The 24,670-nt window shown below is 42.7% G+C and overlaps 1 protein-coding gene across 2 annotated transcripts in view; it reads left to right on the top strand.

The window, feature by feature from the left end:
• CAMK1 (calcium/calmodulin dependent protein kinase I) overlaps positions 1-24,670 on the top strand; it is a 102,066-nt gene that overhangs the window by 6,718 nt on the left and 70,678 nt on the right. For both annotated transcript variants that reach the window (XM_075831673.1, XM_075831674.1), the window contains exon 2: positions 18,391-18,527. In XM_075831673.1, the coding sequence (XP_075687788.1) occupies positions 18,442-18,527 (86 nt within the window). In that variant the 5' untranslated portion in view covers positions 18,391-18,441. The remainder of the gene's footprint in view (positions 1-18,390; positions 18,528-24,670) is intronic.

Genomic DNA, 24,670 nt, shown 5'->3' with positions numbered 1-24,670 from the left:
ATTGTCATTGGAAACAGTCAGTAAGCTTGTTGACTGACACACCCCTATTAGCTGAGCTCCTGGATGACCGTTAGTCTGCTCTGCATCAGATTACTGTATAGCGTGTAGTGTAAGGTTAGAATGCTTGGAGATTTCAGCACTGAAGCCTGCAAAATTGTAAATGCAGCTCTGGAGTATAATACAGGCTGTAACTCTGCACAAGATTAATAAAAGTTGAGTAAAAGGACAATACTATTTGTGTGTGTGTGTGTGTATATATATATATATATATATATATATATATATATATTCTGGAATCCTGCCCTTTACGTCAGGGCAGCTGCAGGATATTCCTATTCCCAGCAGCTGCCGCCTCTGGTATTTCAAGCAATCGCCGTATATATTGCTACAAAGCCACTGCTCTATTATCCGCAGAATACAGGGTACAGTAAGATGTTTTTGTATTCTGCGAGTAGAGCTGAAAGAGCAGATGTAGAAAACTTTAATTCACTGTAGCCGGCCTGTTTCCTGAATCACGAACATGTTGTTGATTTCAATGGCCACCATGTAATGCCCAATTTCCTCTGTGGAGGCGCTGCAGGGAAATTGAGCACTTCCTGCTAGGGTCTTGATAAAAAAAGGGGCGGTTGTTATGCAAATGTGCATAAGAAGTGGCGTTACCAGGACAAATAGGGCGGGGTTTAGAAATGTGTGTGGATTTGGGATTCAGTCCGGACCATGGCACCCACTTTCAGTAGGAATTAATGATTTTTTGGGGGGGATTTAAGGAAACAAAAAGATGTGACCCAGATGGCGCAAATTTTGTACCATAGTGCCGCTCTTTGCACCAGGTGTTGAATTTAGCCCGGACTTTGAAACCAAATACTCTGGCCAACTAGTCAGTGAATATGATAAGTTCATTATAGGGCAGTTATATGGATTTGTTACCCGTTATCCACACATTGCTGTGTATTGGGCACCCTGGCAGTGTGACGGCGATACGGTAGATGGCGGTTTGTTATATTGGGTTTCATCTTTATACTTTATGTTTTTGATTTGCTGCTGAAAATGAATTAGAAATGACATTTTTTTTTTTGTGTGTCATCGACGTAGTTGCTGTAATTTGTATTTTCTTTTACACCTACGTACCTTTTATATAACCGTTCTAGAAGCGCAGAAAATCCATGTCCAAAGTGGAACATTTTTTCAAGCGAGTGATTCAAAATGGGAAAAAAATATATAACCCGTTTTCTATTCCTCTGCAGGAATTTTGCTCTGGGAATTGTTATTCCAGAATATTTTTGGGGATTTCTCTGCAGCAGGTCCTATAGTCCCCCTGAGATAGAGCAATATAACTCCAATGGTATATTATAGGGGCGTCTGGTTCAGGAAACCATGTCAAAGTCACCATGTAATACTTAATCTCTCCTGTGGTGGCGCTGCAGGAATATTGCACACTTGCTGCCAGGTCACAGATCACAGCTGATCACTGGGACTACATGTGATTAGCTTATTGTCAGTGGACCATTCTAAAAACAGGGAATATCCAAAGCAAATAACCCCTTTGAATAGGATATGTGGCAATATTGTCTCCTCCCTGGAGATACACATGAATGTATCCATTCACTTACAGCAAGCATATCTTAAAAAGGGTGACACAAAAGATTTATCAAAACTAGTGAAAAGAAAAACTGAAGCAGTTGCCCATAGCAACCAATCAGATTGCTTCTTTCATTTTCAAAAGAGAATCTGGAAAATGAGAGCTGAAATCTGATTGGTTGCTTTGGCAATTTCCCACTTCTGATTCACACTAGCTTTAAAAAAAAAAAAATTCCCCCTAATATATAAAGCCCCCTTCACAGTTCATTATGCACTACATTTAGCGTATACGTCAGGAAAGCTCCCCACGTACGCGCTAAACTTATATAGCGCTCCATTAGCCCGACGAAGGCCAAAAGCGCGTCCTTTCTGTTGGCTTCCGTTGGGCTGGTATACATCCGTATACTTTTTTTATTTTATTTATTTTTATTATTTTATTTTATTTTTTTTTTCTAAGTCATGGAAATGTAATACAATTTAATCCCAGAAAAAAAAAAGTACACCTTGTATACAGTTTTTGGTTTTTTTTTTAACATGGGAGCCTATGGGTCACATATGCCGTTGTATGGCGTACGTCACAGGCAGCAGTTTAACGCAAATGTCATGGGCTTTTTAATAGTTTTTCATGATGATTCCATTAGTGCCTCTGGGTGATGGAGCCGTTAAACAGATGTCTAACAGTGGCATCCGTCGCCATAGACTATAATGGTATCCGCTTGACGGATGTGTCGTAAGCTCTCATGACCCCAGTTCGTGACTTATCCGTTTAACAGATACCATTATAGTCCATGGTGCCGGATGCCACTGTTACGGAAGCTTTTTCCGATGTATACGTCAAACATATTGCTTGAGGGGGCGGAGCATGACACAGGGAGTACCTGGCATGCTCCGCCCCCTCAGGCCCTGCACTAGGCATAACACAATATATCCGTTTTGGCTGCAGTGTTCCTTTAAGGATGAGGATTGTCTATACAAATGGTTATAGCAATGTTGACGTTATGATCTCATCTTTATCAGTTTCTGCCAAGTTCGGCGCAGGAAACCTAACATGTCCTAAGTCACCTGCCGCCGAGCTTCTGTGCAGCGGGATGAAGGTTACGAGGGGCTCTCGGTAATTGGACCCTTAAAGCCTCAGGACTTGATTTAATCTGTTTTTGCTTTTTAATGTTTTTTCAGAACTGCCAGCGACAAGTCCGGCTTGTTTGACACGAGCTTTAAACATGTAGACCTCCCATAATCCTGGATTTATAATATACTTAGAAAATGTGCGCTCTGTGCCAAACATATTCCCGGCGGTCGTGTGGAGCAGGCATGCAAATCCCGGCTCATGTACCTTGTGCTGGTTCCAGAAAAGCATAGTACGGAATATTACGGGGTTTATAGGGGTTTCCGGTTTTATGTAAACAAATCTTAATCATTGCAACTTTCTAATAAACCTCCTGGTTTCAATTACTCACTGTATTCCGGATCTTTACTTGCTGTCACGGAATGGAAACATTCTAGAGGTTGAGCACTTGTACAGACCTAATAGGTGTGATTGCACATATCGTTCTCTGTCCTGATAATTTGCCACAGTGTGTCAGTGCAGATAAAATGTATAGGAGAAAAAATGCACATAAAAACATCATTTTTTTTTTATAGTACTTTAGTTTTCTCAGCGTTTCTTCATGTGAATTCAGATTCCTTTTTACAAAACCTGATTTATTCTGAAAAAAACGGCTTAAAGAAACGCAAGACACATGGAACCAATAAACGCATGTGTCAATCAAAAAAAACAAATCTATATGGAGGAAGAAAAATGCCCCTAAGGCCCCATGCACAAAACCGTATTTTTTCCCTGCTGTAAATACGGGTCCTTTGTCACACGTTTTTAACTGGTATTTACGGACCCGTAAAAAAAGGGGGGCTGGAAATTGTCACAATCATGTCCAAACCCCTTAAAAGGGTCACCTGATCGCTCAGACGCCATTTTCTCTACTTCTCTTTATTCAAAAATTGAAATCCCCTGACATCGCCTAGCAACGCTCCCGTAATTACAGGTGCACACACGTAGCCACCCATAATTACGGGAGCCCCATAGACTTCTATGGGCCTGCCCGTGCTGTAATTCCGGCCTGAAAAATGACATTTTCTATATTTTTCAACGGCCCGGGCACCTTTCCGTACGCAAACAGGAAGGTACCCGTGGCCAATAGAAGTCTATGGCACCGTAATTACGGGCGTTTTTATGGTCGTGTGCATGGGGCCTAACTGCCTGAAAAAATACCAAAGCAACTCCTTGCGGCGAGTTACAAAAAAACCACGCCACTGAGCCCAAAAAAACAAGCGGGAAAAGAGGAAAAAAAAGCGGCAGAAAACTGCAGGTGATATGTCACAAAAATGATGGCGGTTTTCCTAAAAGTTCTGTGTGTGTTGGGAACCCTAATGCAGTGCATGCATGGCCTTTTACACAATGGACAGCTTGTGTAGGGGGGAGAATTTTCCTTCAAGTGATAGAAGGAGGATTCCCACCACCGCTTTTTATTCTATCCAAAGACTTTATAAAGGACCAGGGGACATTCATTGAGTGTGGAGGAAAGACGTTTCAGACCTTGATATAGGAAAGGGTTCTTTACAGTTAGAGCAGTCAAACTATGGAATTCCCTACTCCAAGAGTTAGTAATGGAAGATATTATTTCAGCATTTAAAAGGATGAGCTGTTTATTTAATGACGAATGGCATTGAGGCTCCTAACTAATCTACCAATGAATGACTTGTAATTGATTGAGAAAGGTTGAACTTGATGGACCGGTGTGGGTTTTTTTTTTTTTTTTTTCAATCTACAGTTTGTAACTCAGAGGGTCCAAGTGTGGCCAATGCCTCATTGACCGCTCAATCTGTGAAATTGATTTTGGTTATAGTGAAGAGAAGAAAAGCACGACTGACACGCCATCCATTTGCGACCAGCTTTGCATGGTTGAGATCACCGTGCAGCCTGGGGCTTGACTTAGTCCCATATCAGGCACCAGGCGACTACACCCTAAATTTGTATTTATTTTGTTTTAAAGCTACAGGACAAACCTGTCTCCCCACAGTCTAGGTCCTAAGGCAAATGCAATCCTTTTCCGCCTCCCTCTACTATCGCTTCCATTACTCAAAACGAATACTTTCAGACTATTAAACAAAAGAGCGTTTTCAGGAATGCATTAGATCCCATTATCTGTTGTGTTCTATCCTGACCTCATCCTCCTGTAACTCAAACCAACACCTTCTCCTATGTTATAATATGCATCGCCCTCGGCAGGGAGTGGAGGAGACTCTTATCACAGCAACTTATGGACTGGTGATCTGTTACTCCGATTGCTTTCCACCCATTAAAGCGTTATCTCAGACATCCCCTGTCCATATACCCTATTAGGGCATATGGACATCGTAGTCCCAGGGCCGGGACCCCCCTCTCTCTGAACCAAACAGCAGCTCTCCCTCTGGTGGACTTGTGGTGTCCATGTTTTACATGATCGGCCGTTCATTTGAGTGGCCGCATGTAGTACTATTTTTCAATGTATGGCGTGGCACGGCTTTCCCCGTACACACAGCAGAACAACAGTGATGTCTTGAATTCTGTGTCGGCTTTTATTAAGTAAGGGTCGTCTTTGCAAGGCAGCCCCTTTTATAGAGCATTTCTCTTTAAATTAAATATAATATATTTAAAGAGGCTCTGTCACCAGATTTTGCAGCCCCTATCTGCTATTGCAGCAGATAGGCGCTGCAATGTAGATTACAGTAACGTTTTTATTTTTAAAAAACGAGCATTTTTGGCCAAGTTATGACCATTTTTGTAGTTATGCAAATGAGGCTTGCAAAAGTCCAAGTGGGTGTGTTTAAAAGTAAAAGTCCAAGTGGGCGTGTATTATGTGCGTACATCGGGGCGTTTTTAATACTTTCACTAGCTGGGCGCTCTGAAGAGAAGTATCATCCACTTCTCTTCAGAACGCCCAGCTTCTGGCAGTGCAGATCTGTGACGTCACTTCCCCAGGTCCTGCATCGTGTCGGCCACATCGGCACCAGAGGCTTAAGTTGATTCTGCAGCAGCAGCAGCATCGGCGTTAGCAGGTAAGTCGATGTAGCTACTTACCTGCAAACACCGATGCTGCTGCAGAATCATCTGTAGCCTCTGGTGCCGATGTGTCCCCGCTCGTCTGACACGATGCAGGACCTGTGAGTGACGACACAGCGTGATCTCTCGAGAACACGGCTGTGTCTGCACTGCCAGAAGCTGGGCGTTCTGAAGAGAAGTGGATGATACTTCTCATCAGAACGCCCAGCTAGTAAAAGTAGTAAACACGCCCCGATGTACGCACATAATACACGCCCAGTTGGACTTTTACTTTTAAACACACCCACTTGGACTTTTGCAAGCCTCATTTGCATAAATACAAAAATGGTCATAACTTGGCCAAAAATGCTCGTTTTTTAAAAATAAAAACGTTACTGTAATCCACATTGCAGCGCCGATCTGCTGCAATAGCAGATAGGGGTTGCAAAATCTGGTGACAGAGCCTCTTTAAATCAAAGCCGTGTCCTAGTTTTATTTGCCTCTGGGAAAGTTGGTGGTGACCATTAAAGGGGTTATCCCACGAAAAACATTTATCACCTAACCACAAGATAGGTAACGAATGTAAAATCGGTGCAGGTCCAAAGACCAGCGATCACAAGAACGAGGGTCCTTTGAATAGAGCGGTGGTCACGTGTGCGGCCTACCGCTCTGTTCATTCTCTATGGGACTGACTGAGATAGCTAAGCGCTGTACAGAGGACACGGGACCCTCGTTTATGTGATTTCTTTGGGTCCCTGAGGTCGGACCCGCAGAAATCATACTATCATTTATCCTGTGGATAGGTGATCAATGTTTTTCGTGGAATAACCCCTTTAAGGTTCTCCTTATATCTATCACAGGAGTTGTCACCCAGCTTTCTCAGTGTCCTGAAGGCAGCTGTACAAGATCATGACAGATTTTCAACCTCTGGATGTAGACCATGAAGATTCCCATTCAATGACTGCAAGTAGAGATCTTGAAATCCGTGAGAAATTACTATACAAAGTGTATTAGAGAGTTGCATAACTCTTATTTGCTGTAACTGGAAACCCCCTTTAAGGATAGTTGGTGGTAGATTATTTTGTCTTTTGCTAGGAACCCAATCGCCTCCTATCGTGTCACATAATTATCCCGGGGCTGTGCTGGAGATGGCGGGAGATCACCCTCTCCTCTGTATAATGCTTCTGCCAGGACTTTCCTCTTATTCCTGACCTAAATCTGTACGAGGAGCTGCTGTCAGAGTGAATTCTCAGATGGAGCAATCATCTGATGAGATAAATAAAACCGCTGTTTTGTAGGGAATTTCTCTCCAGTGGGGGATGTGAAACGCGTTGCGGACGGAATGTTTCGCAACCTACTGATACTTGCCTGTTAAACTTCAGCAATGACTTAAAGAGCGAGTAAAAGTAGTATTTAACTTCAATATATATTAAAGGCCCCCTGTGAATAATTTGCATTTTCATAATGTAACTCCCGCCGTAATGATCTCGGATGTTTGTAGAGAGATTCGAAGGAGTAAATTTCGAAAGCCAGAAGCGACTCCTGGTCCAGTAAATTGCAACCGGAACAATCCACATTACTAGTACACCGCCATATATTGCACCGACCTAAAGGAACACTCCGGACAAAACTGATGTAGTGCGGTGCATGAATGTGAATTTTGGTGTCATGCACCGCCCCCTAAGGCCCTGCTCTGGGCATAACACGTTGGGGAAATTTAATCATTCTGTATCAGATAAAATTATCTACAATGGCGCTAGTTTATAACAATGGCGCACACTGTATGATAAATTTGGTGCATCTTGCTAGACTTGTTAGACACTTCTCTTCCTTACCTCTTGGCAGATGTACTTTACATCAATTTTGCACCGAAAAAATGTTGCATGCCGTTAATAATGGTGCATTTTGTGACTCCTCTTAGCCACACCCCTTTTTTCTAGGCTTTTTTTATTTTTTAAGGTGCAAAAAGTGTCTGCACCACATAATACATTTTGTGCATGGCATGTATGCCGTATTTATTTTTTTTAACTTTTTTGTTTGATTAATTTTTTTTTTGCATAGAAGAATGTGATAATTTCCTATGTGAGGGAGAAGTGATTTTCCCATACATAGGATATGCTATAGAGGGTGACTGATTTCTTGTGCCTGGCATAGAAGTATCCCGCACCTATTGATGGTATAAAATCCAATTAGCATAAAAATTACAGCTGTGGATATAATGTTCAAAAAATGAATATAATATTAGGTTTCTGTAAGTAATTGTTAACACTGTGCGCCGACATACAGTGGCAGATGCTGTTCAGATAGTGCTGGGATTTCCTGCTATGAGAGAGTCAGGCAGAGCTGCTACATTCAATGTCTTGAGCTGCTACAGAGAACACCATGAGTGGAATACTGGGAAAATAAAGAGTAAAACATGACAATTTTTTTTTTATAGTACTGAAAGTATTTCCAGGGCATATTACACGCAGGAAGGGGGAGGTTTATGTTCTCGGGCCATGTGCGGCAATTTCTGGTTATTTCCGATAGTGAGACTATGAGTTACAGATAACTAATGGGTGCGTCCACAAAGTAAGTAGGCTTCGTTGTTTTTCTCTTACATGTGCTGTTTCTTAGCAACTGGTGAAGTCGCCGAGCACGTACATCCTGAAAGTATTGTCAGTTCTTCCAATTACATGTTATTAAATTCCGAGGAATCAGTCGTCGTCTTCTCTCCTTTTTAAGGCTAATGTTTTGGCCTGTTCATGAGCGCCGTCCTCTGTGCATGATATCACCTTTCACTTCTCGAGCTAATCACTTGAGGATTCTTGGATCTTCTCTACTTTCTGACAACCCTGACCAATCCGCGTTGATGCTAATGGTTTCCGGAGCTTCCGATGCTTAGAAAGCAGAAATGGATATATTTCATTCCTTCATCCACAACTCTTATGGGACCCTTATCCGCAGATACTTCCAGTAAATCTGCCCCCTCCCTGTTACTTAACCACTCATCTAGTAATTGTCCGTTTGTGATATGCACAAGCGATGAATATGTGGAAAGTTCCATTACAGATGATCCTATAACAAATGTCCTAATCGTTCGCTATTTTTGGTGGGTATCCAGTAAATGGGTTATGCTTCAAGAATTATCAGTATTCGGATTCTTGTCAACAGTCCCAATTTTGTCTCGACCGTCTTGCGAACCAGACCAAAAGTTACCGTTTCCAAACAGTTTTCGGGCGGAACAGGGGCGGGGCTTAAATGTCCCTATTTTGGGGATTTAAATGTTGATAAGAATGCATTAGTTTTTGCACGCAAGCTGTCCACAGTCTGAAATTGGGAGATAATCCAAGGTTGTCTACTTTCACAGAGACTCCTGAAAAAAGTGTAGGCCTACTGGACTCCTGGAGGAGCAGCCTTTTCTCCTTCTTGCGGGTTAAGCTGTAGAGAGGTGGCACTATACGACTTATGCGACAGCGGCGTCTCCTCCTTTCAGATGATTCATCTCCTCTGACTACGATAAAGACTACTCCCTGCCGAGTCTTAGCAGGAAAGTGTCTTTTCAGTGCAGGCAGCCCAAGGTGGCGGCACTAGTGAGTGACTGGGAAGGGTCTGGTCTCTGCAGCTGATGGGCTGCTGAAAGGTGCTGGGCTCTGCTGAAGGGTGCTGGGCTCTGCTGAAGGGTGCTGGGCTCTGCTGAAGGGTGCTGGGCTCTGCTGAAGGGTGCTGGGCTCTGCTGAAGGGTGCTGGGCTCTTCTGAAGGGTGCTGGGCTCTGCTGAAGGTTGCTTACCGTCTTGTGGCATACATAAAAACATTCCTCCATATATTTCAGTACAGTTCAAGGATATAACAGGGCGTGGTCTGTATCTGAAAGGGCAGGACACGTCTACAAATTTAGTGTGTCACTCATCAAGCGTTGCCACCGATTTTTCTCCTTGAAGTCTCTTCTATACGATAATCTCTTAATTTTTTGGGCTGGAGAACATTTAACCGTTAGAACAAATTATCTCCAATAACGATAGGCCCTGATTTTAAGAATTGTAGTCAAATGTTTCTTAGGGCCCTTTGACACGCTCGTTCCTGATCATTGAGCTGTGTAAACAGGCCAACGATCAGCTGATGAATGAGCAAACATTCGTTCATCGGCGAATCGTATTGTTCCTGCAGCCTAAAATATTATGGACATGATAGAAATGTATGTGGACATGATAGAAATGTATGGGGACGAGTGAGCGGCGTAACCTGTGCTCGTCCCCAAACATAGCTCCTTGTGAAAGGAGCAAACGAGTGCCGATCAGCGAGCTGTCTAAGGACCCTTAGTTACATCTATTTTTAGGAAAAACGTGACAACCAGTAATGCCACCATTACAGGATTGTCAGTCTGCTTTCCTAGCATCCTGAGCATCATATCAGACTAGTTGTGCTGCAATATTGGGATGTAAGGCTCTGTTCACACAGCAAGTCTCTGACGCATATTTTGGCACGTTTTTACAAAAAACACTCGCTGGAGCTTCCCATTGAAATCTGTGGGAAAGCGTGCTGTTAGCACATACAACGCGTTTTTTACGTGATCATATGTTACATTTAGCGCTGGGTAAAAAAAAAAGCAATGTCCATTCTTTTTCACATAAAGCGCGCCGAAAACGCACCAAATGTTCCCATAGTCAATGGGAGTCCTAATTACACGCGGAAAACGCATCAAAAAGCCTATGTTTTAAAAAGCATTTCACAAGAAACGCTAGCATAATTGACACGTTTACACTTCCGTTTCATGCTTTGCGGCTCGGACGGCCGCGGAGTGTCATCCGCGGGCCGCCTGCAAATCGCGGGCCATGCACATGGACGCATGCATTAATTTCTATGAGCCTGGACTGCAAAATACGGCCGTAATAAGACGTCCTATCTTTTTGCGGTCCAGGCTCCTGGGCAATGCACGCACAGTGGAAACCACGGTCGTGTGTATGGGCCCATTGAAACGAATGGGGCCGCCATTCACCCGCAGATTTGTTACGTTTGTTTGCATGGGACATAACACTGTATAACTAGATAGATTTGACATTCAGGATTGGAGCAAGCCTTGTATAATGGCGACCATAGTGATTGTCACCCAGCTTTCCCTGAGACCGATATAATATACTTCCTTGCATCGAGAGGTTATAAATGATATATCACCTTAAATTTTTATTTCAGTAGCGATTTTAATGCGAGGTTCAATTACTTAATGATTTTCGCTTCCTTGCACTAAAAGAAGTTTGATGCTTTCTGAAAAATGCTCCTATAATGTATTTGGATCTCATGAGATATTTATGGAAATGAAATGTACAATTTGCTGCTGATCTCAACCAGCTGCGTTTCTAATGCCAAATTTGGAAAGTGATGCCCCCCAAAATATGAAAGTGATGATAAATGGGCGTGGTCTCCAAGGAGACGTTCCTTACGCCACATTTATTAAAGAATATGGCGCAAATTTTGCTGATTGCAGGAGTAGATATAATATTTTCACTATCCAACCCGAGTCTAAAATGCACCAAATTTATTGAGGCGTGCGTGTTTTAATAAATTTGGCGCAAATCACTTCAACTATCCCCTATACATCCACTGGCGTAAGCTACGGCAGTACATTTCGGCCATTGCGTTTTCAGTTTGTGATAATTTAGTTCTAGCAGCATCTTCACATATTTAATGGAGTGCTCCGCCATTTGGTTACTTGATTTGAAATTTTCTCAGATATTTAGTGAATTTTATCGAATTGTGAAACGATTATTTTGCAATAATTTTATGTATATTTTCGTCATGGCGGCCGCTCAGGAAAACCCAGGTTGCTGTACTCTTTGGGGGCTTTTTTTTCTACAATAGGAACATGATGTCCATATCAACCAATCAGATTGCAGATGGGGCTAACAGAAGAGCTCTGGTTGGTTAATGTGGCTAAAAGTTTTTTTTGTTTTTTTTTGTAGTTTTATTTATAAGCCACAGTGGGACTTCCATCACTAAACTGGGGCCTTGTTTCACCTAGCAACCAATCAGATTACACGTTTCACTTCATTTTTGATTGGTTGCTAGGACACTATTTTTTATGAGTCTGTGTTTACACTTCAGTTGTAGTGTGTCTTGTCTTTTGGGGGGTGTGGGGACTTTGGAAAAACAGAGTGGAGGTGTACTGTACCGCAATACAGTACACCAATATTATAACGCAATGTGTTAAATCAATACTATATAAAATATATGCACAAATACCCCCCCCCCTCCAACAGGTTCCATATGCAACCCAAGTGAATGCGTATAAGGGGGTCGAAAAATGGATGACTCCTGGGAAACCACGGCCACTTGTCAAATATAAATATAAATTTTAAAAGACTCATTCAGTTTTTATGGTCGGTGATTCTATACACCTATCCCCCCCCTGCTCTGTATTTCTCTTGTGATATTTCCCCTTCACTTCATTTATTTTCAAGGATAATTGCGTAGAGAAATCTCCCCATTGAATTCAGGTAGATGGGACTGAATATTCATCAGTTGGACTGGGATCAAAGACTGCGTTTCCTTCCGCTCAACGAAGCGACAATTAGTGAAGAGCGGAGAAGGAGCGTCGACTGAAAATATGTCTACACTTTAAAGACGTTGGCCCATATTGACTAAGACTGGTGTATCTTATGCCACTCTAAGCAAAGGAGATAATTATTTGCGCCAAATTCGTAAAAGGCGCACTCTTCTTTGGTTCATTATTAACACTGCCTAAAAATCAAATAGATTCGCGCTAAAATAATCTGGCCTAATCTACGTCTCCCATCACTTTAAAATTTGGCGAGTGACGAGAAAAGTTGCAGATTTTACCACAAGTTTGTTGCGTGGCACCATTTGAGACATTTTTTATTTATTTTTTGCCATTTTACGCCAAAAGCTGAAATAAATTGCTTAGCAAATGTCGGCCTATGTCTTCTTATTTTAAAGAGGACTATCTCTTTTAGAGGAGATGGATTTAGACTCTTCTTTTGATTAAATAGTTGGCCTTAGGCCTAATTCACACGATCGTGTTATACATCCGTGTGACGGCCGTTGAAACAACGGCCGTCACACGGAGCTATATAATTCAATGTGGCCCTTCACACGGCCGTTGTTTCAACGGACCGTGTGAAGGTCCATGAAAAAATAGGACGTCCTATTTTTTTTCACGCATCCCTCCATAGACTCTAGTCTATGGGGGATGCGTGATATCACGTCCCGCAGAGCACGGATGCACCTCGGACGTGAAAAATGGCAGTTTTTCACGTCCGCGATGCGCAACGCCTGTCTGAATCAGGCCTTAGTGCCGTACCGCCTTATTCCTACTATCTAGGACATGTGCTTACATCTTAATATTTGGGTAGAGCTTCCACAGCCAATAATTTTACAGATTTTCCCCAACTATCGGGTGATGCTTTTAAGATAATGATGTTTTCCAACAATAGACTTTTTAGTCTTTTTTTTTATTTTTTATTTTTTTTTGTCGGCCTGTTTTATGACTTTTGCAATTGTATCCAGCCATCTTTTTGGTCATCTTATTCCTTTCCACTTCTCCGAGCATGACCGTCGTCTTCAATGGTTTTTGTTTTTTTCCTACTTTCTCATGTGATGTCGTCTGCAAATCAATTCGACACAATGGAATGGTCTTCTAGACCTTATTGAAGACCCAAGATTGGGTAAATTTTATGGACATGGAAACCATAGGTCTCTCTGGGGTCTTTTTCATCAAGAGAGTCCTGTTTGAGAGCATTTTGGGTTCTTGTTTTTCCATAAAGAGTTTACGTGTGTTATTTTTATATCTCTTATTTGGGTTGCGTGACTAATTTGGATCTTGATGAGAAACCAGGACATTCACATTCACAAGACTGATATAACTGGGTAGCGTTCTTGTCAAGGGTGCCCTAGTTCTCTAAAAATAAATAGGGAGCCCTACTTCTGCTTTACACTCCGATGGGTTCCTGTAACAATTGAGGAACACGGCACAGAGAGGCCTTCAACAGGAGACTATTTCTGGAGGGGTGGTTGCTACACGTAAACTGCAGAGGTTTCTTAACAAGTGTCGGAGGTGTTCTCTTCGGTGGGAGGATAGGGGGGGGATATCTTCGTACACTTATGAGCTGCTGCTGTTGTCACGGTAACCCGTGAGATGTAGTTATTTAAAAAAAAAAAAAAAAAAGGTTGATGTATTCGTAGAGAAGAAATAATGTGCCTGATATTTGAAAAAGCTAGTAATGGAGACTGGTAATAGAATCAAGTGAAAGGATTTCCTAAGATCTGTATCCGTAGGATCGTCTCGTAACATTATGGTAAAAAAACCAAAAATTTTAATGGTGATTTACCAAATCTTGGAATTCGGGGTTGTTTGAGAATTGGACTCATTACATGGTGATGGTGGATCCGGTGCATATCAAAGAGCAAATAAGTCAAGTCCTAGATACCTACTAAAGTGAAGAGACGTACTATGGCCAATGCTATTGACTATGAGATGGTTGCATAAGGCGCGTCTTCTAAAGAAATTTATTTTTGAAAAGTACTTTTAAAGATTTTTGTTCCCGCAAATTTCCGCTTTTTGCTCGTTTTATATCCTGAAGCGATGTGATTTCTTGTGCAATCTTCTGATACTTCAGCTCATCGCTATCTTCTCACATAAACATTCGGCATGGCATGTGGTTTCATTAGGGGAGTGAGATAAGCTGCTGCCGGGGACATCTAGTGCCACTTATCTTTTGTGTAAAAGGTCTAATCCTTCAGTTAGGCTCTTTTCACATTACTGCAGTGTAAATTTGACGTATATGACAGGAAATACTCCATAATGTATACCTTCAACGGATGCCACTGACCTATTCCACTCTATAGGCGTACAGTCGGCCATTGACTCCCATTTATACATATATTTTATTTATTTTTTCTCCCCACCTCATACATTCAACAACAGTGTAAATAGAGCCTTAAGGGGTTATGTGGGTACCAAGAAATATTAGCAGTGTACTCCCATCAGTATGTGAGAACACTCGCTAATCTACATTCCGGTCCCCCATCGCGCTGATTCTGAGATTTTTATAGCGCCGCCGGGGGATCGTAAGTCTAGTTGCACAGCCTCCTTTGGTGACGATACGACTCTTCGTCATGTGCCGGCCCCGCTGTACTCTATGTATGTTGCTACTGTATATTAGCGAGTCTACTCGCATACTGCAGTGAGTACACTGCTAATAATATTTGGTCCCCTCATAACCCCTTTAAATCAACCGGGTCCGACTCTTCTGATCGGCTGCATCGGGGACAATTATGATGTTCCCATTATATTATTGGCATATCCCATAGCATTTGATGGTATCTGACCACTAATAACTCGTGTGTATGATCCGCTTTAGAGATCATCATTGTCATTTGTTTGGGCCCCAATGACTTCACAATTTTTCCACGTTGACTTGTCTCATTTGGTCATGCCCCCTAGCTGTGGTATGATCAGAGTATATGGGGGATCAACAAGATTGACAGGGGGGCTCTGTGTAGAAGACATTACGTCTCCTGCTATTGTCGAGAAAAGTATTTACGCCGTTCCTGATCACGAGCCCAAAACGTTTCCAAAAAATCTTTTTATGGAAAACTGGGTAGAGGATTTTGGTAACGATACGACCAAAATAGGTGATCTTTATGCTATTAAAACGATCAGTTCCAACCATAACGGATTAAGGACTTTACATTTTTCTTGGTTGTTACTTTTTTGCTACTACAATTCAGTGTCAGAGCATGCTTGGAGTTGTAGTTGTTTAAAAGCTGGAAAGCCAAAGCTTGTCCTATGGACATTTATCTCCTGGGCTCTGTTTATACCTCATTAGAGACCTACGTTCGGCACCAAAAGTGTCCATAGGTTTCTGTCCACCCAGCATATTCCAAAGGTGTGTCCTTTTAGCATACGCTGGACCGGTATGCATCTGGATCCCGTGTGATGTTCGCCGGTATAGTAGTGAATGGCCGTTATGGAAACAGCGCAGCAGGCGGGTTACGCTGTTTCCGTAACTACTACTCAGTTCGATGGGAGTTATGGAAACAGCGTAGCTCAGTGAGCTACGCTGTTTTCTTCCTCATGGTCTGAAATCGCACGCATCAGCCACAACACAAATTGGTAGAACTGGGTTTAGGGGGCCCCGTTCTAGAGATAGATGTGGGACCCGCATCTATCGGACATTTGACATATCCTGTGGCTATATCGTAAATGTCCTTGATTTTAAAAAAGCCCCTTTAAGTCACCTGGACATCAATTTGAGTAAGTAGGGTGGGCGGACTGAGCCAAGGAGGGAATGACACGGTGGCTTCACCGGTCAGAGTAAGGTTGGGGCCAGTGAGGTTGGGGCCTGCTGTGACAGGAGGGGACCAGTCCGGTCTCCTGACCCCACGTCACTGACTCAGGTCAGGTGACCGGACTGATCCAATCTTGGGCCGGCACGCACAGACCTCACTCAGGCTGCCGCCGCCATGCTTTGCTCCGTCCACCCTTCTCCTGCTCCTAAATGTGAGTGAGTAGGGCGGACTCGCGGCGGTCGGAGTGAGGTCGGACCGAATGATTACGTGCGCCGGACATTCCCTACCCCTGCTGTATGGTATGGCGCAGTAGACTAGGTTAGACTGTGGACATGCCGTATGGGTTTATCAGCCATGGGGTCCCAGTGACCGACGTCGCAGCTTTCCGGCAGGGGTGTATGTCCGGAAATCCTGTTGATGTGAACAGAGCCTTAGATTTTTTCAGTTCTTGATGGAAAGCTTGTGTCAGCCAGACAGTAATTGGCTTCATATTGGGGATTAGTTACTATTGTTCTGTACAAACCTGCTCAGCTTGTTTTGTGGGTGGTTATAAGTATTTATCGGGCACTATGATTTTTCAAATCTTCTCAATCTTCTGACGTGGTTTGTGTTACTGACCCATAATTTCAGCAGTGTATTTTTCACCATTTTCCATAAACTCGGCTTAAAGTGAATGTACATTTATTTTTTTACTTCACAAAAAATAGGTCTAAAATTCTGTGCCGATTTCATGTTTGTTTTTTTTTATAAATGTTTATCACTCGCTTGTCAAGCAAAGGGGAGTAAACCTTGCCGCTTTGACGGCATCCAATCAAAATAAAGTGTCAGAGTGGCTCAAGTTCTCCGGCGTGCCTATGATCATCAGTATGATCTGCTCTGACGCTGTCCAGTCTGATTGGATGGCGTCAAAGCGGCAAAGTTCAGTCACCCGTGTCTTTTTAGCGGGGGTAATCGGCCACTTAAAGTCAAAGGTCTCATTTGCATATAGAAAACTAACGCCATCAATATCTCAGGAATGGTGGAGGCTGGAAAAAAAATCTAACTGTGATCTCTTTAGACCCTGGTAACACAATTTTTCGATGCAAAAACTACCGGAATTGGCGACAAAAAATGGCTGAAATTGTCCCCTATTGATTTCAATGGGAGGCAGGAGTTGTTGTTTTGTTGTTTTTTCACGGGTGGCTTTTGGTCGCTGATGAGAACAAAAAGCCGCGTGTCCTTTCTTGCGGCGGTTTCTGCCTCTGACCTCTTATTTAAATCTATGAAAGGCAGAAAAAACCCACAGCGCTTGTTTCCTAGCGCTTTTCGTGGCGTTTTTTTGCCCCTCTGGCCTTGCATTCGCTTCAATGGCTGCAAACTAAAACCGTGGAAGAAAAGCGCAGGCATTTTAAAATCTGTCTCAATATTCCTGAAGAAAATCTGCCTCCGCATTCCTTCTGCCTGCAAAAAAAACTGTGTGAACAAGTCCTTTAAATAATAACATTTAGTCTGCCTGCAGCCACCACTAGGGGGAGCTTACGGTATACTGTTTATATAAAATAATATGTAATAATCCCTCCCTAGTGGTGGCTGCAGGCAGAGATAATTTTATTATGTAGCTCGTGTCTATACGCAGGATTTGGAGCTCTGTATGAAAAAAAAAAAATGGAGCTCTGACCGGATCAGCCAGATTTTTCTGGGAAAATTGGGAATATGCTGCCACCGCTAAAGTAGTTCTACAGTGCAAGGGGCCCATCAAACAGCTCCTTAGATCTCAGCTTCCTGAATCCCTGTGAGTTACACCTGAATTTTTTAAGTTTTGAGTTGGGCTAGGCTTAAATTTCTTCTCGGGTATAATTTGTATCCAACTGGTTATACCAAGTCAGTCTATTTGAAGTCGTCGGATATACTAAAGATAAACTGTTTGTTACAGAGGTGTCAAGGTGTCTGTAAAGTCTTGTTCTGCTGTCTTCTAGAACGTGTGACATCTATTTCAGCTTCTCCCTGTAATCATGTTGAAGCTTCATTTAGAAGAAAGCTTCAGACTCCTTTTTATTTATGCGTCTGACAAAAAAAATATAATACAATAAAATTAATTTTAAAGGGGCTGTTCACTGAGGACCACCACTGTCCAATGCCCACCGTTCTAAACTCCATTAAGAGACCCAGAATGTAGTCAATGGGCCAATAGATCATGGTCGATGGCCCACTTTGAGGTTTTTAAGATATTGCAAGTTGGAAGAGCATGCTGTACCATGAGACGGGAGCCTTCGTTGACCCCATTTCCGTCCCACATAATGATACAACTCATGGTAGTATTGGATTTGTATGTCTTTTTGCTTTGGTCATCTCCTGTGTATTATATATGAGCAAACAAGTCGTCCAAAGAAAATTATCTTTTTAAGGTTTTGACTGGGTTTTTTTTTTTTTGTTTTTTTCATCCCTTTTTTTCTTTTTTCTTTTTTTTTTTTAGACTTGGCGGATATTTCTATCAGCACTAAGTGGTTAAGGAATACCTTTCAGGATGCCCTTGGGAGAGGATGGGCCAAGTTGGAAGAAAAGAGCGGAAGACATAAGAGATATTTATGAATTCCGGGATGTGTTGGGAACGTGAGTATCTCTGGGGATCAGTGGTATCATACAAAATCGTTATCCATATCTGTACTGTTTTGTTTTTTTAAAGGGGAACTCCATCTTTTTTTGACTTTTTTTTTTTTTTTCTTTTTAATTTATGCTGAAGCACGCTGATTTTTTTTTTAAAAATTTATTTTTGGTGAATTGTTAAGGTGTGTTCACATCTGCGTTGGAGGCCACGTTCACAACCTTCGTCGCGGATTCCATCATATTTGCACTATTTTTCAATGGGGTTTTTCGGGCACGTTTGTGTCAATTTTTCAAGGAATATGACACTCTGTCAACGTAGCAGAACGGAATTCAAGGACGCCAATGTGAGCGAGGCCTGAGAAGTTGCTGAACGACATATGGGACGTGTTGAAATCTGAAAATAAACAAGATTATTTGTATTTCAATTCCTCACCATTTTAAGATCTCCGCTTTTTTTGTTTGTTTATTATTAAATCCAGAAGGTGAAACCCGTACAGACCAGTTACTTCTCACCGCTTCTGCGAGTTTGCTGCAGTTTTATCCAGTCTCGGCAGTCCCCGATGAGTTAAACAGCATGGACTTCTATTGGTGACATTTGACTTGGGGCTCGTCCACACGTAGCGTAATTGCTGCGTATTTTCCGTCTGGAATTGCGGATGGAAAATACGCAGCAGAATACAGTAGCAGCAAAGTGGGTGAGATTTAACAAATGTCATCCGCACGCTGCGTAAATATTCAGACCAGAAATTGACCTTCGGTGCGTATTTTTCAGACCGCAGCTCGTCAATTCCTGCTGCGGAAAATGGACTGACTTGCTGCGTTTTTCAGTGATGTCACCATCTCCTAACGCTGCAAAATCCGCACCATTTTCTGCCGTGAAAATCGCAGGAAATGGTGCGTTTTTCCCGCAGCGGAATGTCTGCTACTTTCAACAGAATTGCTACAGAAATTTTCTGCAGCAATTCCATTACGTGTGGACAAGACCTAAGCCCCCATGCACCCTACCATAAAAATTACAATTACGGACCCATTCAGTTCTATTGGCCGCGGACACCTTTCCGTGTCGCTATGGATGGGTTTCCGTGCCGTAGAACTGTGACGGGAATTATGGAGCATGTCCGTTGTTTTACGGGCTGTGCTCCCATATTTTGTATGGGAGCACGGCCCGAAAATGCGGGTGCCGTGCCCGCAATCGTGGGCCGTGATTACAGGCACAGCCGAGTGCATGGGGACTTGCACTGATACACTGTAACAAACTACCATGACAGGAGAGATTTGTGATTCAGATGTATTTGGCTTACAATTGCAGCAAACTCCCAGTATTAGGTCTGTACGGGTTTTCAGCCTCTGGATGTAATCAATGTTTTTATTCACTGACAGCAAGGAGATCTGGTCAGTAATTGAAACGCAAAGTATATGAGAAAGTTGCAGTCATTTTCATTATGCAATGATTAAGCTTTATTTACATAAAACCGGAAAATGTTTGTAAGATGAGTTTTGTGCCTTGGGGCAGAAGATCCGACCTGTCGACGCAGACCACAGATTAAAACCATTAACCATAATTAAAACCGTGCATGCAGTATAGAAAGCGCTGAAGTGACCTTGTCTATGACTACAAGATAATACCTGCTACCGTCAGCCTCTCCCTTCTATATTTGCACAGAAGGTAATATAAACCATATCCATCTGTCAGCTCCGAGTCCTATAAAAACCATCTCCGGGTACTTCACACGTACCTTTTTTTTTTTTTTATTGTTTTTCATTGCATATTATACGTTGCAGTATCTCTTTAATAAATCCCACTTGCACGTGGGCCTGATTGATTAATACTGTCTGACAGAAGAACTAGGCTTGTTGCCCATAGCCACCAATCACATTGCAGCTTTTATTTTTCCAGAGCAGTTTAAGAAATGAAAGCTGAGCTCTTATTGGTTGCTATGGGCAACTAGGACACATTTTCTGTTAGCCAGTTTTGATCAAATTCAATGGGAGAGATGTATCAAAACTGGTTAAAAGGAAAAATGGAGTAGTTGCCCATAGCAACCAATCCAGTCACTGCTATCATTTTCCAAAGGGCGGTTTGGAAAATGAGCTGTAAAATGTGATTGGTTGCCATGGGCACAGACCCTGGGCCATAAAAGAGGTTGCGTTCTAGGTTGGCGTATTGGAGAGATCACATGACTGTCTTCAGAGTGATGGATCGGTCACACGATCACTCGTACTTTACGTTCAATACACTTTCTTACCCCACACCCCTCCCGCACCGTAGCGTGTACAATAGCGCCCACCTTACTATTAGGGTATGTTCACACGGCCAAATTACGAACGTAATTCGGGTGTTTTACGCCTGGAATTATGTCCGAAATTACGGCTTGAAAGCGCTGACAAACATCTGCCCATTGAAAGCAATGGGCTGACGTTTGTCTGTTCACACGAGGCGTATATTTACGCGTCGCTGTCAAAAGACGGAGCGTAAATAGACGCCCGCGCCAAAGAAGTGTCATGTCACTTCTCCAGACGTAAATGGAGCCCTTTTCCATGGACTCCATGGAAAACCAGCTCCAGTTACGTCCGTAACGGACGTGGCGTTCAAGCGCCTGCACATGCCGTTACGGCTGAAATGACGGGGCTGTTTTCTCCTGAAAACAGCCCCGTAATTTTGGCCGTTACGGACGCCGCCGTGTGAACATACCCTCAGGGTATGTGCACACGACCAATTTTCAGGCGTAATGGAGGCGTTTTACGCCTCGAATTACGCCTGAAAAGACGGCTCCAATACGTCGGCAAACATCTGCCCATTGCTTGCAATGGGTCTTACGATATTCTGTGCAGACGAGCTGTCATTTTACGAGTCGCTGTCAAGACGGCACGTAAAATTACGGCCGCGTCAAAGAAGTGCAGGACACTTCTTGGGATGTAATTGGAGTCGTTTTTCATTGACTCCAATGAAGAACAGCTTCAATTACGTCCGTAAAAGACGCCGCGAAAAATGAGTGCACTTGTAAAAACGTCTGAAATTCAGGAGCTGTTTTCGCCTGACAACAGCTCAGTAATTTCAGACGTATTTTGCGTTGTCGGGTGCACATACCCTTATGATAGCGTTCAATTGATGGCCGAATTAAATAGAAATTTGTCTGATGAGAGGATCCCTTTTAAAGTGAAGATGTTACAGATGATGAGACTGGTAAATTAAATAGCTGGAATACCTGCGGTTTTATTGCACAATCGTCTGAAAGCTTCCATTACTTTAAAGGGTAGGAACACACATGGCGTGTTCTGGGCAGATACGCCGTGTCAAGCTCCGCAGCGTATCTGCCGTGAACACCGCAGGGAATGCCGTCCGAAAAATCGCACACCATATTGTAAATTTCCGCTGCGTAAAGCCGTGTCGAAAATGTTTTAAAAAAAAAAGTTCATACTCTTCCCCCTTTGGAGGCGGAATCGCTGTGATTCCGCCACAATCTCTCAACACACACTGCTTTGTTGCGGGTTTAAGCACCCCATTGAATTCAATGGGAAGACCCGCAACAGAAGAGCTGTGATTCCGCAGCATTAATTGACCTGCTGCGGTTGAAGAAACCGCGCTGCAGGTCAATATAGGTGCGTTTTTTTCGGCTGCATTTTTCCGCAGTGTGGGGACGAGATTTGTTGAAATCCCACCCACACTGCTGCTTCTGTTATACGCTGCGGATTTTCTGCTATTAATTTGTTGCGGAAAATCTGCAGTGTTTACGCTACGTGTTTTCGTACCCTAATAGGTTTTCTGGTTTTTGAGGAAACGCATGTGATATTGATGGGGACATTCGGTAATGTAAATATATGTTCTCAAATGTCGTCCTTTACTATGTAGCTGTGTTGGGGGAGGGGTGGGGCGATATGGCTTAGTTGGGGGGTATAGGAGTTGATTAGTTGCATGTAGAAAACGTTCGTTGCTAGGCTGTTTTATTCATAGCAACCAGTTTAAAGGAAATAAAATAATTCTTGCGTTTACGCCCTTTAACTCCTTTTTTAGGGGTTTTCCAACCCCTGAAAATAACTCCCAACAGACTCCAAATGGGTAAGAATCACAAACCCTAATATACAACCATTTAAATTCTGCTTCATTCCCATTCCATTGGTGCCGGTGATGTGCCATCAAGGCTGACGTCACGCCTGCGGTCACGTGTTGTGTATGACATGTCATCGTCCTGAGGATATAAACAAGACGCACCAGAAGCCCTTTTTAATTAAGTGATCAGAAGGGCACTGGAATAGGATGACTAAGGATAACGATACCAGTCGGAAATGGTTACGGGAGATTTCCTTCTCCATTCACATCCAAATCTCAAAAAGTTTTCCGGTTATCAGAGTGGTGCATTGTGGGAGCTTAGATGACAATTACATCATTAAAACTCCGCTATAAAGTCACTTGTCTGACTGACTGGTGTAGCTAAATTGCTGTCTGTTTCCAAGGGCAACCATCACATTTTTAGAAGCAGCTTTGTCTACAAATGGAGAAAATGGCCTAAAATCAATCAAAACCAGTATAATTTAGTATTTTGAAAAGTTACTCAATTGATGTTGATCTGAAGTGTTAATAGGGTTGAATTAGCTTTGTAATAATTCTTATGTCTGTCGCATGTTTATTATCTGTTGTTCTGATCGTGTCTTCACCCCCAATAATAATCTTCTTAAGAAAGATCAGATAACATCAAACTTGTAGAGAACTTGAGCAGTAACTGCCTGTGGGCTATTATCTTCCATATATCAGTAGCGACGTGACTGAGCCAACCACCCCCAACATTGAACCACCCCCAACATGATGAGAATATAATCCATGCTTGACGTCTTTTATTCTCCGTGTTCATTGACATAAGAAAAGTTTAGGCCAACAAATAAAATAAATCCACCCAATCAAAATAACTTAGCCAAACGTCGAGGGATTCTATAGAGCAGGGGGAGATGAGCGGCTACCAGAAAACCCTTGCGCCGCCCATCTCTGGGAAATAGATATTAGATTGTTGTGGGTCCAGCAACAAGTGAGCGGCGTTTCGGTTCAACACGGAACCTTTCTCGAGCTACCGCACAGTGCAAAGTGTCAGGTTTATATAGGAATATATATATGATTGCAGGATCAGACTACACAACAGGTTTGTTTGTAGTCTGTTACCTTGGAGACACATAGGTCTGTATACTCAAAATGGTAAGGGATGTTTCACCAAGAATATTTGGTATTAAGTATGATATTTTTTATTTCTCCAGACACCACGGGAATAGCATCATAAATCAGCCCTTTAAATATCGGGATCTCGTGGTCTTACAGACACTTGTCGCGCTTCATCCGCTTAACTCTGCAAAAACATCTGAACTTCTGTTATCTGAGACGTGAATGACTATGTAATATTTGGCCGCACACTTCCTGTCTGATCTGTCTCTCTGATGAGAACTGATGTTTTCATGTAAACCGTGCACTGTCCCCTGTGAGCGCGGTCCGCAGGAAACTTATTTCATCTGTTTGTCTTTGTTTACGCCGCTACGTAACGGGATAAACATTTCCTCAAAAAAAATTCCAATAAAAAGTTATTGTTGCATGTGGTCATATCTAGGAAAGCTGGGTGACAACCGGTATATTCGGCCACGTAGCCACAGGGGTTATCACCCAGTATCTTACCCTCCCATGTTTCTGCATAGTCTGGGAAAAGCTGGGTGACCATCTCTATAGGATATCACCCAGCTTTTCTCGAAAAACAGATGTGTTTCAGGTATTGCGTTTGACGGATGAGGACGGCTCAAGGGCATTTTTTGATAAATCGGGAAATTCCTTTACCTGAGATAAGGAGCACACACCAGAGCTCCAGGGGATGTAGCAGAGCCGGTTCTGCAAGTCGGAGCCAGACCTCGGCGTCTCAATCTCGCTGATTCTTACTTCCTCCTGCGGATTGCAGCTGTTTGTAGAATGTGGAAACGTGGAATGAAAACACTTTCTTTAAGGTTTTTGCTGGTACAGATACACAACATCTTTCTTCTCAATCACTAAACACAAGAAAAACTCCAATGGGATGGGGCGGGGGGCTAGAGAAACCAAAATATCTTCATCCCGGTAGTCCTTCTACTGAAAAACTCAGATGTTACTGCAGTCCTCTTCAATATTTCAGTGGCTGAATACACAT

The sequence above is a fragment of the Rhinoderma darwinii genome, chromosome 7, assembly GCF_050947455.1.
Source record: "Rhinoderma darwinii isolate aRhiDar2 chromosome 7, aRhiDar2.hap1, whole genome shotgun sequence".
NCBI classification, from domain to species: Eukaryota; Metazoa; Chordata; class Amphibia; order Anura; family Rhinodermatidae; genus Rhinoderma; species Rhinoderma darwinii.
Note: the sequence above shows the minus strand (reverse complement) of the source record. Positions and strands in the feature narration are given on the sequence as shown.